The sequence below is a fragment of the Hemitrygon akajei genome, chromosome 9 (assembly GCF_048418815.1).
Source record: "Hemitrygon akajei chromosome 9, sHemAka1.3, whole genome shotgun sequence".
Lineage (NCBI taxonomy): Eukaryota > Metazoa > Chordata > Chondrichthyes > Myliobatiformes > Dasyatidae > Hemitrygon > Hemitrygon akajei.
This window is the reverse complement of record NC_133132.1, coordinates 142654072-142671774: the sequence shown is the minus strand read 5'-3', so window position 1 is coordinate 142671774 and position 17703 is coordinate 142654072. Positions and strand designations below refer to the sequence as shown.

Sequence of the window (17703 nt, the reverse complement as noted above, 5' to 3'; positions counted from 1 at the left end):
TTAACCTTTGATAGAGAATTTTACTTAGAAGCATTATCCTCATTACTTGCCTTGGTGATACAGGTATTAATATTCAAGGCCACTGCCGTTTTCCCTCTGAGGAGTCAGCGCGTCTCCGTTTGACCCTCCCCGCAGGAGTCGTGGGCACGCGCGGTCACGGGCGCTCTTTTGCGCAGGCGCGGTAGTTTTTGGCTCCTGCTCGGTAGAGAATTAATTCTGGGTTCGGAGGCCCAGGACTGTGGATTGAGCTACTTTTTATATAATGGAGAGACTTCTGGCTGTCTTTTGAATCAGTTTAGCTCCGGACGTTAACGACGAGAGGAGTCGGCCGGCCGGCCGGATGGCGATGCTGGCGGAGCGTAAGTACGGGGCAGCACGTGCGCCGCTGCCGGGTCTCGGCTCGAGCAGCTTCGGGGCGACGGTCCCGTTTCCACCGCCGCCCTGTGCGGGGACTGGCTTTCACCGCAGAGATGCTGCCCCAGTCGCCGAGTTACCCCAACAGGTCTCCCCTTTAGGCTGGCTGAGATCCTGCAGCATTTGTAACTTCCACACGGAGTTACAGGGAACTGATCGGGCGATTTGATTAAGTTAATATGAAATGCTTTAAATGAATAAAAAGTGAGAGAAACCAGGGTGGTCACCTGACGCAAAGCAAGATCGGTAGAATTAGATGGAGAGAGATTTGAGAGTTGTTCGGATAAACCTATATGTCCTTTACTCACACTACCAGGTTCAGAACAGTTCATGACATGAAGGAATACCTGAAGATTGCTCCTTGGGTTACCACCATGATGAGCGCCTGCAGAAAAGCCCTAGAGCTGAGATTATTGGTTAGCAGATGACTTTTTAAAAAAGGATGGGAGTTGGGAAGTGGTCAAATGTGGATCTTGGTGGCTGAAAGTGGTTGCAAGTGCTTGCTTGTGCTTTCACGGTTACTGTTGAAGACATGTATGTATACTGAGCTTCCAAGTCTTTCTAATTGTTGAACTGTCCACAACAACTGGACTGGTGACCTTTGATTTGATTCTGGTGCCGGACACTAAGATTACAGAACCAAAGAACGTAGAACAGCACAGCACTGAACCATTTAGCCTACAATGTTTTGCTGATCTTAATGCCAGTTTATACTAAATGTTCTTTCGTATGTGCCGTCCATATTCCTTCATTTCCTTCATATTGTCTATCTAAGGGCCTCTTAAACTCCGCCACACTGCCAGATTTCACTACTCTCCCGGTAACCTACTGTAGGCACTTACCACTTTTTGGCATTTTTTAAAAACTCTACCATCACATCACCTTTAAGCCTCCCCAGTACACCCAAACTGAAAAGTATGTCTTCTGATGTTTGACACTTCTACACTGGGGAGAAGTCAGTCTATGTCTTTCATAATTTAGAGGGGATTGCTTCAAAATAGGTGGTAGCCTGTTTCTCTATCCCAGAAAGCTGTTGAGACAGACTTTTTGAATCGATTCGAGGCAGAGATTGGCAGACATTTAAATCAGAAGAATCCATGGTGCTGTGGGTAATGTATTTTGACACATATTGAGGATTGGCAGGAAGCATAGTAAGGATAAAATAGACATTGGCATGGGTCGAGTTCAGACTAGGGAACATATACAGATCAGATCATAAATTAGCCCAGCAACCACCCAAATGCACGCAAGAAAAGCTCTATCAAGATTTTGTTCCAAAGAGCAGTGACCAACTGCAACACGGTGGAACTAAAGGATAAAGAGAAACATCTCAACTTTTCACATGAAACAGACACCTGCAGAACTTTGTACAAAGATGCCTACAAGGTTGACAGCGCACCAACCAAGAAGTGACAAAACGGGTTGTCCTTCCATATATTCAAATTATGTTGGAAATTATGACCTAACTAGTTCAAGAACGGTGAATTTCAGTTGTGCACAAGCCAACAGCAACATTGAGGAGAGAACTTTGTAGATGTAACGAATGAACCAAGTTATTAAACAAGACCAGTGTGGTCTACAAAATCCAGTGCATTTACCCTATCTTTACCTCTCATAACTTTGTATACCTTTCTCAAATCTCTCCTCAATCTTCTATGTTCCAAAGACTAAAGTCCTGACCTATTCAATCTTCTTAAAACTCAAGTCCTCCAGTCTTGGCAACATCCTAGTAAATTTTCCCTGTACTCTTTCAACCTTATTTACATCTTTCCTCTAGGTAGGTGACTAAAACTGTAGACATACTCCAAATCAGGCCTCAATAACATCTTATTCAACCTCAACATAACATCCCATCCCCTGTACTCAGTACTTTGAGCTTTACGACCCAATGTTACCACTTTCAATGAATTCTAGACTTGTATTCCCAGATCCCTTTCTCAATGCCTCACTCCTACACTCCTCAATGCCCTACTGTTCACTGTGTAAGACCTACCCTGGTTGGTCCAACTGAAGTGTAACACCTTTTACTGCAGACTCTCACTGTCTTGCTTGCAACTGTCTCTCCAGGTAATGTCAGACAGTCTTGATGATGTTGAGATTGGGTCTCTGTGGTGGCCATACCTTCTGTTGCAGAATTCCTTCTTTTCACTGAAGGTAGTTCTTTATGACCTTGGTCATGTGGTTGGGGTCTTTGTCCTGCTGCAGAATGAAGTTGGGACTGATCAGATGCCTCCCTGATGTGATGGTATTGCATGATGGATAATAATCTGTTTGTACTTACTAGCTTTGAGGATTCAGAATCAGGTTTATTATCACCGGAATGTGACGTGATATTTGTTAACTTAGCAGCAGCAGTTCAATGCAGTATGTAACCTAGCAGAAAAAAAATAAAAATATTAATTCTGACCTGATCACCAACTCCATTTGCAGAAATGTAGCCACAAACCTGCAGGGAACCTCCGCTGTGCTGCAGACACTCAACTATATTGCACTCCAGCTGTTCTGTGGACAAACTGCCTTCTGTTTGGGCCAAAATGTTTAAGTTTTGACTCATCAATTTAGAGCAAGAACTGAAAGCAGTTGTGCTTCCGATTTAGAAGGGGTGCCAATTTGAAGTACCTCTCCTCTGCTGCACTCATTTTCTGTAGCCGACCACTGGCCTTCAATCTTTCCTGTTTTTTTGTGCTTCAGGAGAGCTTGGGTGGCACGTCTTGAAATTCTTATCTGTCACAAAATTTCTGCTTGGGAGAGACCTTGCTGATGCAGGATGTCTTGTGTCTTGTTGCTATGCTCTTGCCATGGTGTAAGAATTGATGATTTAAAGGTTAAACTCACATGTACCATACCTTCACCCTTTGTTCTTCACCCAGTTTGATTCTGCACCCATTTCTATTTCACTTAATCAGTTCAGTTCATTCAGATCATTGATTATTAGCATCTGTTTGTTATCTTTGTTTAATCATGCACTGGGCTATATATCTACAAAGTATTTGAAAAGTATTATTTAATGTTACTTTCTTTAAGCAAAATACGAAGGTTTCTCTGTAAACATTTAACTTTTTGGAAAATGAATATTTGGAAATTTAATATTTACTCTTTTCTACAGACACATTAATGCAGAAGACAAAAAAAAACTGAACATGTGAAACAAAGTTTATATATTTAAAAAAATCCAGGGTGCCTAAGACTTTTGCACAGTACTGTATTTGTGAAGATTCATTCCTTTCACCACAATTGTGTGCACTCACTCATGACTTTACCCACTGTCTTTACTGCCTAGGACAGGAGTGTCAAACTCAAATACACAGTGGGCCAAAATTAAAAAATCGGTACAAGTCGAGGGCCGGACTGGTTCAGCGTTTATTGCAAAACTTATTGAAATGAATTTATTACACATATTAACCTGGAACTAACAAAGCTTAGATTATTGCCTACAAAACCAACATTGAACATTAAATAAATAAAAAATCAGTTGCATTTATCTCTTATGGCTTTATCTGCAGCTTTTCCGGAGTAATTTCTAATGAAAACATTTTTCCACAGGCCAACACTCTGTGATTCACACTAGTCTAAGCCAGATACTTGGCATCTCATCTTGGATGCAAGTTCATCAATGTTTGGAGTCAGGCTCTGAGCTGAGGAAATCCTCAGAATTGAGTGAAGGTGTTCATCAGAAAGAAGACTCCTGTGTGATGTTTTGTTTATCTTCATCAAAGAGAACAGTTGTTCACACAGATATGTGTTGCCAAACATAGAGAGCATTTGAGCAGCTTGGGTACGCAGCTGGGGCATTGTGTCGGGAATGAAACGTAGAAACTGTGCAGCGCCCACCGAGTCATACTTTGCCTTGAGTGTGTCACTACATTGGAGTTCAATCAGCTCCATTTGTATGTTGGTTGGTGCGCATTCCACGTCAGCTGCAAGTGGATTACTGAGCAGTTCAGACCTGCTTTTTTGGGCTTCAAAGTCGGCAAATCGCCGTGTGAAGTCGGCACCAAGTATGCTAAGTTTTTCAGCAAACTTTGCACGTGGGAACACTGCAGTAGAAACCTGCTCTTTCATAGTTTGGCAACACGGAAAATGGCTCAAGTTTTCTTGCTGCATCTGCGTCTCCCACAGGCGCAGCTTGATTTTAAAAGCCCTCACTGCAGCGTACATGTCTGTGATCACACGACCCTGCCCCTGAAGCTGCAGGTTGAGTGCATTGAGATGGCTCGTGATGTCACACAGAAACGCCATTTCACAAAGCAACTTTTTATCCCGGAGCTCTGTTGTGTCTTTCCCTTTGCTTTCCATGAACTGACAGATCTCCTCACGCAACTCGAAACATCTTTTCAGCACTATTCCTTGGCTTAACCATCGCACCTCTGTGTGATAGGGCAAATCATTATATTCTGAACCCAACTCCTCCAGAAACGACTTGAACTCGCGGTGATTCAAACCTTTGGCTCTTATGAAGTTAACTGCTCGTGTTATGGTGCTCATTATATGTTCCATTTTCAAGTCTTTGCCACACAACGATTCCTGGTGTATGATGCAGTGATAACCTGTCAGCTCACCTGCGCCGTTTTCCTCCCGCATCTTCTCCCGGATCCTGCCCACCAATCCACTCTTTTGACCGCACATCGCGGCCGCTCCATCTGTCGTCAGTGTCACAAGTTTATCCCAAGGCAGCCTCATTATATTTACACATCTGGATACCTCTTCAAAGAGATCTTTTCCAGTAGTTGTGCCATGCATTGATCTTAATCCCAAAAGTTCCTCTGTTATACACAGACTTGAGTCCACTCCACAAATGAAAATTGACAATTGGGCAGTATCAGAAGTGTCCCTGCTCTCATCCACAGCAAGGGAATATGCGATGAAATCTCTTCCCTTCCCCACCAGCTGTTGTTGTAGATTGGTGGCAAGCTCACGTACACGGTCAGCAACGGTGTTTCTGCTCAGGCTCACATTTGAAAATGCTTGCCTTTTATCTGGGCACATGAAGTCGCAAACTTTCATCATGCAGTTTTTAACAAATTCTCCCTCGGTAAAGGGCCGGGCTGATTTAGCGATCTCTGCTGCCACAATAAAACTAGCCTTTACAGCGGCCTCACTTTGTGTTTTGGCTTTTGTGAACATAGCCTGCTGTGACGCCAGATTTCTTTTCAACTCTTCTACCTTCTGGAGCTTCTGTTTCTTGTCCAGATGCTTGTATTTGTCGTGGTGTTTCGTTTCATAGTGTCGTCTTATGTTATATTCTTTAATTACAGCCACACCGTCTCCACACACAAGACAAACAGGTTTGCCCTTTATATCTGCGAACATATACTCTGCCTCCCACCTGCCTTGAAAACCCCTGTTTTCAAAGTCCACCTTTCGTTCAGCCATTTTTGAGGTGAGGGATAGCTGAAAGTTGACCACACGTGACTAGCGCCATAAGGATGCTGATGAGAGAGTAAGGCAAGCGTGAGCAATGCACTGGCAGTGCATTGTGGGATTTGTAGTATTAGTGGTGCATGCAATATACCGGCAGGCCAGCTCTAATAGAAAAAAAAATTATTCATTAATGATATTCAGGAAATAAACCAGGGAAACTGAATAAACACTAAAAACCCTGAAAACCTGGTACCTGAATAAACCCAGCATTAGCCATATCATACGCCATAGGCGCTTCGATTACTGGGGCCAGCTTTAATAGTAATTAGATATTATCTCGCGGGCCAAAGATAATTCCACCACGGGCCGGATTTGGCCCGCGGGCCTTGAGTTTGACATATATGGCCTAGGATGACATTAACTCAATCCACATACTGTCCTGACATGGAAGTTCATACAGTAATTGTTTCTTCATTATCATTGGTCAAAATCTTAGTAGAACAATGCCCTAAACAGCAATGTAGATGTACTTTTACCAGAAGGACTGCAGTGATTTAACTAGACAGCTCACTAACACCTATTCAGGTATTTTTCAAAAGGACTTTGTTGATGTAGTTCATATTCAGTAAATGAATAAGGAAACATAGAATTTCTCATACCAAATGATTTGAACTGTTTTCTTTTTAGCCCGTAAGAAGCAGAAGTGGTCTGTGGATCCGAGAAATAACAACTGGAAAAATGATGAATCCAGATTTGGGCTAAAGATGTTGGAGAAAATGGGATGGTCTAAAGGAAAGGTAATTATATTATATCTAAAGGAGAGTGCATGCTCACCCAGGGAAAGTGCAAGCGCCACGTCGCCTCTCCTTTCCCAGTGTTGTGATCGCCGTGAGGTCACTGTCTGACTTGCTAGGCAGGAGGCCAGTGCAAATGGCCTTTCCTACACTACTGCATCCGTAGTGACACCTTCTCATCGGTGCTCCCTGTTTTCACTGAGCTTGCTACGTCATCGCGTGACCGAGTGTCTGGCGGTATAACTGGATGGGTAGGCTGGGCTCATTAGCCTTGGTTGGCAGTCAGCCTAAAAGAAGGACAACTCTGACTCCAAATCCGGGCAGGCGGGGCTTGTCATCCTTGTCAGGCCATTCACCTAGGAGAAGGACACTCCTACGTAACTCCTACCACCCGAGGACCTTGCTGCCATCGTCCCAGCTTGCTAGGCTATGGCAGATGAACCCCGGGTGTAAAGGGTGGGCCCAGTACCACGCACACTGCACTCCACCTAAAAAACCATTGCGCAGGCTGAAGGACACGCCCACATCTACGTAGCCGCTGTGGCCGGGTCTGCCTGTCCCGTATTGGCCTCATCAACCACCAGCGAGCCTGCAGCAGACGTGGGCTGCCCCCTTCCTATATCTGTGTTCGCGAAGCCAAGCCATGATAAAACGAGTCAGGTGTGTAAATTATATATGAGCAATTATATTTCTCTAAGTACAGAGAAATCTGTGTGTTCAACTTTATCTGTCATATGTATGCCCAATTTCTGTTCTGTGCTGAGTTGGCTAAATCATCTGTGGTAATAGTTGAGTTTGTAGTATTGTGCACTTGAATTCATTGCATGATATTACACAGGAGTATAATCCTGTTGTGATCACTGTTTACAAAATAACTCTGCAGAAACATTTTCCATTAAAACCGTTTCATTCTTGAATCCTTAATCCATCATTGCTTCCTTCTTAATTCAGCTACAATTTGTTGATTTGAAATAGTTCTTTTGTGCATTTTTCAGAAATTCCCCAACTTTGTCCCTTACATTGGTGGTTTGGCAGTTTTTAGTAAGATAATTGAAGTTCCTCATTAGAATTTCTTGTATTAGCTTTATTTTGTATTTTGTCAAGTATTTCTAGATGCTTTGTTTCCACTCAGCAGTGTATTGGCTCCTTTTTCCTTTAAGCCAAAAAGCCAAATTATTTAAATTATTCCTCTGAAATGCTACAAAGTCTTAAATCAATAGCTTCTTCTCCATTTTGTTCCCTTCTCAATTTTGCCTAATTTTCATGTAGCCAAGAATAGTCTCCATCTATCCTCTACTGCTTTCGCCACTATATCAAACCACTATTTGGCTTGGAGTTTTCCAACCATATCGAAAGCATTCTAAGCATTTACATCATTCATTCCTGAGTCATGCTGGACTTCTACAGAGTAAACACTAGCTGGAAGAAAATTTAATATTTTCTTCTATTAAATATTAGAAGAAAGCTATTATTTTATATAAGCAAACAGGAGACTTTTGTTTTAACTACTGTTTTAAAAAGTTGAAACCTGATGTCCCAGGTCCTGTATTTATCCCATATGCTGCCTTCACCCTTTCCACCTGTGTTTCCTCTTTCAAGGTCCCTCTGTTCATTATAACTCCTTCGGGCTTCTATCCTTATTTGCTCCTCAAAAATGTATCACTTCACACTTGTCAGGATTACATTCCACCATGCACTGCTCTGTCCAACTTTCCTGTTGGCTTGTATCATGTTTCAGCCTTAGACAATCACCCTTGTTATCTGTAACACCACCAATCTTATTGTGAAAAAATAGCATTCAAAATGAATTATTTTTATTTAGTTTGGAGCTTTTAACTTGCTGGATAATGTAGGGGAAAAGTCAATATTTTGAAGCTATCTGGAGAGACTGTAATGGAGGGAAGTGTCTGTAAACATTATTTGCAAGTTTCTGTAACTATTAATTGAAATATTTCAGGTGTTTATACAGTACCTACAAAAAGTATTTTCTCCCCTACTCACCCTCTAGAAGTTTTCATGTTTTATCAACAGAAAAAGACACTTTCCTGTCATAGTGAAAACAAATGTCTACAACTTGGTCTAAATTTATTACAATTATTAAACAAAATAATTGCATAATTATTCTCCCCCTTCAAGACAGCATTTAGTAGATGCACCTTTGGCAGCAATTACAGCCATGAGTCTGTGTGAATAGGTCTCTATCAGCTTTGCACACCTGGACACTGCAATTTTTTCCCCATTTTTAACAAAACTGCTCAAGCTCTGTCAGATTGCATGGGGATTGTGAGTAAATAACCCCTTTTCAAGTCCAACCGCAAATTCTCAATTTGATTGAGGTCTGTACTCTGACTTGGCCACTCCAGGACATTAACTTTGTTGTTCTTAAGCCATTGCTGTGTAGCTTTGGCTTTGTGCTTGGGGTCATTGCCTTGCTGGAAAACAAATCTCCCAAGTTGCAGTTCTCTTGTAGGCAGCATCAGGGTTTCCTCCAAGATTTCCCTTTATTTTACCCTCTACTTTCACAAGCCTTCCAGGGCCTGCTGCTGTGAAGCATCCCCATGACATGATGCAGCCAGCATGTGCGGTGTTTGGCTTAGTCTGATGGCCAAAAGGCTCAATTTTGGTTTCATCAGACCATAGAACCTTCTAGCTGACTTTGGAGTCTCCCACAGGCCTTCTGGCAAACTCTAGCCAACATTTCATGTGAGTTCTTTTTTCCCTCCAACAGTGGCCACAATCCCATAAAGCTGCGACTGGTGAAGCTTCCTCTTCCTCTGGTTGACAGTCCAACGTAAAGATGCCTTACTGCAGTGGTTCCCAACCTCCAGGCCGTGAAACATGCAGGGGTGCAGCAGTAGGCGGAATGCACCCAGCGCATCTTTAAAAAAAAAAGCCGAAATAAACAAGCCAATCGGCAATCGCCTCTGATCTGGGCCGACATTTATGTGCTGGGCGGCACCTAATTAATTAGCTTGTTTATTTCAGCTTTTTTCTTAAAGATGTGCTGCATGCTTCGCAGCCTGGTATTGGTCCGCGGCCTGGAGGTTGGGGACCGCTGCCTTACTGCCACCAGCTGGACTGGAGTGTGGTGTAGAATGTTGGGAAATAAAAATCCCATTAGTTCTTCATCAAATGAAAACTAAATTACCCCAAAAAGCCCTATGTATTGTCAATAATGAAAGACAATATTGTGAATTGCATAACTTAGTTTTTTAAAACTGTCAGTGCCCAAAGATGGTAATGCAGTTTGCATTTGCTTTTGTTTAACCTTATATGCTTCACATCATAAAGTGTTAAACTGTTTAACAAAACCTACATGCCCTAGTGTTGTTTTTCTTGTCTTACCCCCTTCTCCCATCAATCTAACAGTTTTATGTATTCCGTAAAGCTGTCTCCCCATATGCCATTTTTCCACAAGTCTTGCCATAATCCCCTAATTCTTTGCCCCACCAACCCCTTAGCCTCTGATTTGCTAAGTGGAAGGTCTAGATTCACAGATGAACTTTTAACAGCCTTTTTGTCCAAACGATCAACCCATTCATTCCCCTGAACACCTCTGTGCAGGGACCCATAAGAAGACATGTCGATCAATACTTTGAATATGAAATAAATTTTTTTAGAGCTTCCAGTGGTAAATCTGACCTACTGCTTGAATGACCCATTTTAAGATTGTCAAAACCAAAAAGAATCTGAACAAATTTCCTCCACTCACTGCAAGCCCAAAATACCCAATCAGCTCTGCGGTATATGCTGATTAATGGTTAGTAAGACACTTCTTTATTGTTACCTGTAACACAGGCACAAAAAAACAGCCATACTGACATTTCTTGTTAAATTATCTTTTGATCCATCAGTAAAAATGGTTAACATATTACAATAAATTTCCTTGACATATTGATTCGGAACAAGAAGGCAGCGGGAGAGCACCTAAGGATTTCCAGCGGGAAGACATTTTGAGTTCTCTGGGGAAGAGAGAGGCCAGACTGTGCAGGCGCGTGCCATCAGCCAGTTGAGCGCGAACAGTTTTTTTAAAAAGGCAGTCATATCCAGCGGGCAGCGGAGTGAGAGGCAGCAGAGTGAAAGGGCTTTGGCTCCATGGGCTTCAGCGGTAACGGGATGAGATGAGGCAGTTGTTGATTGCAAAAGGAGGTAGTATGTGTGTGAGGCTGGTTTTCTGTGGTCGGTGTCAGATGTGGGAGGTCCTGGAGTCTCCCGGCGTCCCGGACAGCCACATCTGCACCTGGTGCATCGAGATGCAACTCCTGAGGGACCGTGTTAGGGAACTGGAGCTGCAGCTCGATGACCTTCATCTGGTCAGGGAGAGTGAGGAGGTGATAGAGAGGAGTTACAGACAGGTGGTCACTCTGGGGCCACGGGAAACAGACAAGTGGGTCACAGTCAGGAGGGGGAAGGGGAAGAGTCAGGTACTAGAGAGTACCCCTGTGACTGTACCCCTTGACAATAAGTACGCCTGTTTGAATACTGTTGGGGGGGGGGGGGGGTGGACAGCCTACCTGGGGGAAGCGACAGTGGCCATGCCTCTGGCACAGAGTCTGGCTCTGTGGATCAGATGGGTGCGGAATGAAGAGGAGGGCAGTAGTGATAGGGGACTCTATAGTCAGGGGTTCAGACAGGCGATTCTGTGGACGCAGGAAAGAAACATGGATGATAGTTTGCCTCCTAGGTGCCAGGGTCCGGGATGTTTCTTATCATGTCCAAGATATCCTGCGGTGGGAGGGAGAAGAGCCAGAGGTCGTGGTACATATTGGTACCAATGACATAGGTAGGAAAAGGGAAGAGGTCCTGAAAGAAGACTACAGGGAGTTAGGAAGGAAGTTGAAAAGCAAGACCTCAAAGGTAGTAATCTCGGGATTTCTGCCTGTGCCACGCGACAGTGAGAATAGGAATAGAATGAGGTGGAGGAGCAATGTGTGGCTGAGGGATTGGAGCAGGGGGCAAGGATTCAGATTTCTGGATCATTGGGACCTCTTTTGAGGCGGGTGTGACCTGTACAAACAGGACGGGTTGCACTTGAATCCCAGGGAGACCAATATCCTGGCGGGCAGGTTTGATAGAGCTGTTGGGGAGGGTTTAAACTAGTTTGGCAGGGGAGTGGGAATCAGAGTGCAGGGATTAAGGTAGAAGGACAAGGACATGATGCTAAGAGTTCTGAGTTGATGAGGAAGGACAGGCAGGGGACAGAACGTAATTGCAGCCAGTTAAAGGGGTTGAAATGTGTCTATTTCAATGCTAGGAGTATTGGAAACAAGGAGGATGAACTTAGAGCATGGATTAGTATGTGGAACTATGATGTTGTGGCAGTTACTGAAACTTGGTTGGAGGAAGGGCAGGATTGGATGATGCAGGTCCTGGGGTTCAGGTGTTTTAAAAGGAATAGGATGGGAAGTAGAAAAGTGGGGGGAGTGGCATTGCTGGTCAGGGATAGTATCACGGCTATAGAAAGGGAGGACGCTGCAGAAGGAGTGTCCATGGAGTCAGTCTGGGTGGAAGTCAGAAATAGGAAGGGATCAATCACTGTGCTGGGAGTAGTCTATAGGCCCCCAATTAGCCCTCGGGACACTGAGAAGCAGATAAGCAGGCATATTTTAGAATGGTGCAGGAAATACAGGGTAGTAGTTATGGGTGATTTCAACTTCCCTTGTATTGACTGGCACCTCCTGAGTGCAAGGGGGATAGATGGGGCTGAATTTGTCAGGTGTGTTCAAGAAGGATTCCTGACACAGTATGTGGACCGGCCGATGAGAGGAGAGGCTATTCTGGATCTAGTTCTGGGTAATGAACCTGGTCAGGTGACAGACCTCTTGGCAGGGGTGCATTTTGGTGAGAGTGACCCCAACTCCCTTAGCTTCAGCATAGCTATGGAAAGGGATAAAGTCAGACAAAATGGTAAAGTGCTTAACTGGGGAAGGGCTAACTTTGAAGGGATGAGGCAGGAACTAGCGAGAGTAAATTGGAAACAGATGTTCAAAGGGGAAAGCACAGAAGTAATGTGGGAGAAGTTTAGGGACCACTTGAGCTGGGTTCAGGATAGGTTTGTCCCACTGAGGCAAGGAAAAAATGGTAGGAAAAGGGAACCGTGGCTGACGAAACAGGTGAGGCAACTCGTCAAGAGGAAAAAGGAAGCATATGTTAGATATAAGAAGCAGGAAGTAGATAGATAGATAGATACTTTATTCATCCCCATGGGGAAATTCAACATTTTTTCCAATGTCCCATACACTTATTGTAGCAAAACTAATTACATACAATACTTAACTCAGTAAAAATATGATATGCATCTAAAATCACCCTCTCAAAAAGCATTAATAATAGCTTTTAAAAAGTTCTTAAGTAGTTTACTTAAATACATTGAGTCCTAACCCCGGCACTTTAACATATCTTACTCCTGGCGGTTGAATTGTAAAGCCGAATGGCATTGGGGAGTATTGATCTCTTCATCCTGTCTGAGGAGCATTGCATCGATAGCAACCTGTCGCTGAAACTGCTTCTCTCGAAGGGGGCATGAGAAGGCCTTGGCACATAGGATTAAGGAGAACCACAAGGCATTCTATGCATATGTGAAGAATAGGAGGATGACGAGAACGAAGGTGGGACCGCTAAAGGATAACGAGGGCAACATGTGCCTGGAAGCGGAGGAGGTTGGGGAGGTACCAAATGAATACTTTGCTTCAGTATTCACAAGTGTAAAGGATCTTGATCAGGATGAGGTCAAAGTAGAATGGGCCTGTGTGCTGGACAATATGGAGATTAAGGAAGAAGAAGTGCTGGATCTTCTTAAAAACATTAAGGGCCGGATATGATACACCCCAGGTTGTTGTGGGAATTGAGAGAAGAAATCGCAGGAGCATTAGCTATGATCTTTGAATCTTCTTTGGCTGCAGGGGAAGTGCCGGAGCACTGGAGAATAGCAACTGTAGTTCCCTTGTTTAAAAAAGGTAATAGGGAGAAACCTGGGAACTATAGACTGGTGAGTCTTACATCCGTGGTATGCAAACTACTGGAAAGGATTCTTAAGGATAGGATCTACGAGCATTTGGAGAAGTACAGTCTACTCATGGATAGTCAACATGGTTTTGTGAAGGGAAGATCGTGCCTCACGAGCCTGATTGAGTTTTTGAAGAGGTAACAAATTGATGAGGGTAGGGCAGTGCATGTGGTCTACTTGGACTTTAGCAAAGCATTTGATAAGGTCCCTCATGAGAGACTCATCCAGAAAGTCATGAGGCATGGGATAAGTGGAACCTTGGCTGTTTGGATTAAAAAATTGGCTTAAGGGTAGAAAACAGAGGGTAGTTGTGAAAGGAAAGTATTCTACCTGGAGGTCGGTGACTAGTGGTGTGCCGCAGGGATCTCTTCTGGGACCCCTGCTATTTATGATTTTTATAAATGACCTGGATGTAGAGGCAGAAGGATGGGTGAGTAAGTTTGCGGATGATACGAAGATCGGAGGAGTTGTGGATGGAGCTGTAGGTTGTCGAAGGTTACAAGAGGATATAGACAGGCTGCAGAGTTGGGCAGTAAAATGGCAGATGGAGTTCAATCCGGACAAGTGTGAGGTGATGCATTTTGGAAGGACAAACCAGAAGATTGAGTACAGGATTAATAGTCAGTTACTTAAGAGTGTGGATGAACAAAGGGACCTTGGGGTTCAAATCCATACATCCCTCAAGGTCGCTGTGCAGGTTGATTGGGTAGTTAAGAAGGCCTATGGGTTGCTAGGTTTCATTAATAGGGGAATTGAGTTCAAGAGTAGAGAGGTCATGTTGCAATTCTACAAATCTCTGGTGAGACCGCACTTAAAGTATTGTGTTCAATTCTGGTCACCTCATTATAGGAAGGATGTGGAAGCTATGGAGAGGGTGCAGAGGAAATTTACCAGGATGTTGCCTGGTTTGGAGAACAAGTCATATGAAGCAAGGTTAGCAGAGCTGGGACTTTTCTCTTTGGAGTGTAGAAGAATGAGAGGGGACTTGATAGAGGTCTACAAGATTACGAGAGGCATAGATAGGGTGGATAGTCAGTACCTGTTTCCCAGGGCACCAATAGCAAACACCAGAGGGCATATGTACAAAATTAAGGGAGGGAAGTTTAGGGGAGACATCAGGGATAAGTTTTTTTTACACAGAGGGTTATGAGTGCCTGGAATGACTTGCCAGGGATGGTGGTGGAGGCTAAAACATTAGGGGTATTTAAGAGCCTCTTGGACAGGCACATGGATGAAAGAAAAATCGAGGGTTATAGGGTAGTGTGGGTTTAGTACTTTTATTTTAAGGATTATATGGGTGGGCACAACATGGAGGGCTGAAGGGCCTGTACTGTGCTGTAGTGTTCTATGGTTCTATGATGAATCAACAGACTCTCAGGCATATCAGGGATCCTTGGACTTCATTAAATCATGCAACCTAAAATAATCGGGGGAAAAAACCAAGGTGGGGTTACTGAAAAAGCTACAGCGGGACATATTGTAAAATCTAGCAAACTCATTCATAGTGTGATAAGAATCCAGCCACCCAAAACTAAAAGCACTCTTCTTGTGATGTTCCCAACAGTTTTCCAACACACTAAACGGGGTGATCATTCCTCTGCCCCTTCAAATTAATCCAGTATGTTAACAACTTCAGCCTCTGCAACTATAAGGGTAATTACATTTCAACCAGTAAAAAGCTGAAACAGGGGACGACCTTACTGCACCACAACATAGTCCTAAAGCCTGAGCTTGCATCACATCCAGACATTTTAAATCTGAAGGTGAAGCTGATCCATAATCCACACAGCCATGATCAATTTACAGATCTAATTAAACAAATATAAATGGTCAGATTTTTGTGTAGCACCCCAAGAGTACCCACATAGACACCCAAGGATATTTAATGCCCCTTTACATTTGTCAATTATCTTACTGATATGGTGCTTCCATGTCAGCTTCTTATTCAGCCATATGCCAAGAAGTCTTACCACTAACATTTCTTCAAGAGCTTAACTCTACAATTTCAAATTAAGTGCAGGTCTATTGGTCCTCTTTGTAAAACATACAACTTGTGTTTCAGCTACTGAAAGCTTAAAAGCCCATCTATTTGCCTACTCTATGACCTTCTTAATGGCTAATTGGATCCTAAATACAGTTAAATTGAAATTTCTGCCTCTGATCCATAAAGCTCTTTCATCTGCAAAATGATTTACCCACCCCAGTACCCATGTCAGAGAGAAAAAATATCGTAATAAACTATAAAGTGCTACAAATACTGCCTTGTGGGGTCCCATTCTCTATCTCATAGAAGCCCCAATATACCCTACCTGCATAGACCATCCGAATTAAAAAAGCAAAAATATAGCTTTCCTCTCTCTCCCCCAATTTCCATAATTTAATCAAAAGACCCTCCCTCAATAACATATGCTTTTTCTATATCAAAAAATACTGCTATTACAGATACTTTACCTGTGCTTTCCTAACATCATCTTCCAGATGTAAAACTGAATCCAGTGTCATACTACCCTGCCAAAATCTGCTCTGTTAAAACACTATATCACCTCTTTTATCCCTCCAAAAAATATAATTCAACCACTCTATTGCCATACATTCCATAAGTTTACACAAATGGGGCATTAGTGATATTGATCCGATGGAAGGTTTACCAGGCTTTAGAATAGGCACTACTACTGCCATTTTCCATGAGAAGGGAAGATGGCCTAAAGTCCAAATAAGATTTAAAAATTTTATTATCTTAAGAGTGTTGTTGGCCATATGTTTAAACATGCAATAACATGTCATCCTTTCCTGGAGCTGCCTTACCTGTACTCTAAACAGCTTTCTTAAATTCACACAAAGAGAATATTATCACTAATACTATCATTGCTACAGCTGACTTCCATCTCATCAGAGTATTCACTTAGAGCCTTATTCCTACATTGTTTAGTCTCTTCACTTAAATTATTTTGATTGAGTTGAGGAAAATGATTGAACCAGTAACTGAACCTTCTCTATTTCAGTAACAACCGCATTACCTTCTTTAATCAATACTGGAATGTTAGTAGCCCTATGAATCCCATCCCTCACTCCCATTTTTTTTAATCATTCCCCAACCATCTCCAAGTTTAATATCCCTTCCAATATGACCCCCAGTAAAACTTTTTTTGCAACCTTTCCTCACCACAGCCTGTGCCGTTTTATACTTAATAGGTTACTCAGTGAGTGATACTCCTTAATTTTCCTGAACTCCTTATTTCTCTCCCTGATTGCCTCTGCACATTCTCAGTCCACCATGGTACTGATTTTCTCCTATTAATGCCCTTTTGAATAGGATTGACTTCCACCACAGTTTGATAAATAATGTGACATAACCTTCTATTGCATAAATCCACATCATCCACAACATTCAGCCCAGACAGATGCTCATCACGTAAAACCTCAAACTTCTCCCAATTTGCTTTACCAAAATTCCACCTCCTAAAAGCAGCCTCCTGACCCCTATTCAAATCCAAACCCAAGCTTATGAATATAGGAAAATGATTGCCTCGCCCCCCCCCCCCCCCCGGTGTTTCCTCTCCCATGACATCCTTCTCGCTCTCCAGCCAGAATGTTTGAAACTAAACTGTAATCTATAACAGTTTCAGAATGATTATGAACATTAAATCTCGTACCTCTCCCATCATTAAGACACAAAAGATGTGAAATATCTAAAATTTCTTCTACAGTCAAATCATTACTATTACTCTGTGAACAGCTTCACAGTGACGTGTGTTTAAAATCCTCACACCATACAACCCTTGGTGAGCTAGAACTGCATCTGCTTTCCAACAAATCAATCAAAAGCTTTCCACAAGCGCTGTAAAAACTCACCACTTTACTGCCCTACTTCCCACATAACGCCAGCTATACCCAGATACTTTTCAACAGCTTTCACAATAATTTTAATTTCCTCAGTACGACTAGATGTCTGAGCAGTACAATTTAGTAAGTCCACATCACAAGCGTCATGTTATCAACTAGTAAAGTATTTTTAGTATGAAGTGGACATATAGCCTCTGATCACATTCTATTTGCTGACTGGTAAAACTTTATCAACATTCAGTTTAACTTTTGTAAGGCCTCTGCAAAAGACACACCTAACTGTAC

The 17703-nt window shown here is 42.8% G+C and overlaps 1 protein-coding gene across 1 annotated transcript in view; it reads left to right on the top strand.

Moving 5' to 3' along the window:
* Positions 1–167: 167 nt before the first annotated feature.
* Positions 168–17703, top strand: part of pinx1 (PIN2 (TERF1) interacting telomerase inhibitor 1) — a 109906-nt gene continuing 92370 nt past the window's right edge. Inside the window, exons 1-2 of the mRNA XM_073057165.1 lie at positions 168–359; positions 6463–6572. Coding sequence (XP_072913266.1) covers positions 341–359; positions 6463–6572 — 129 coding nt within the window. The 5' untranslated portion in view covers positions 168–340. The remainder of the gene's footprint in view (positions 360–6462; positions 6573–17703) is intronic.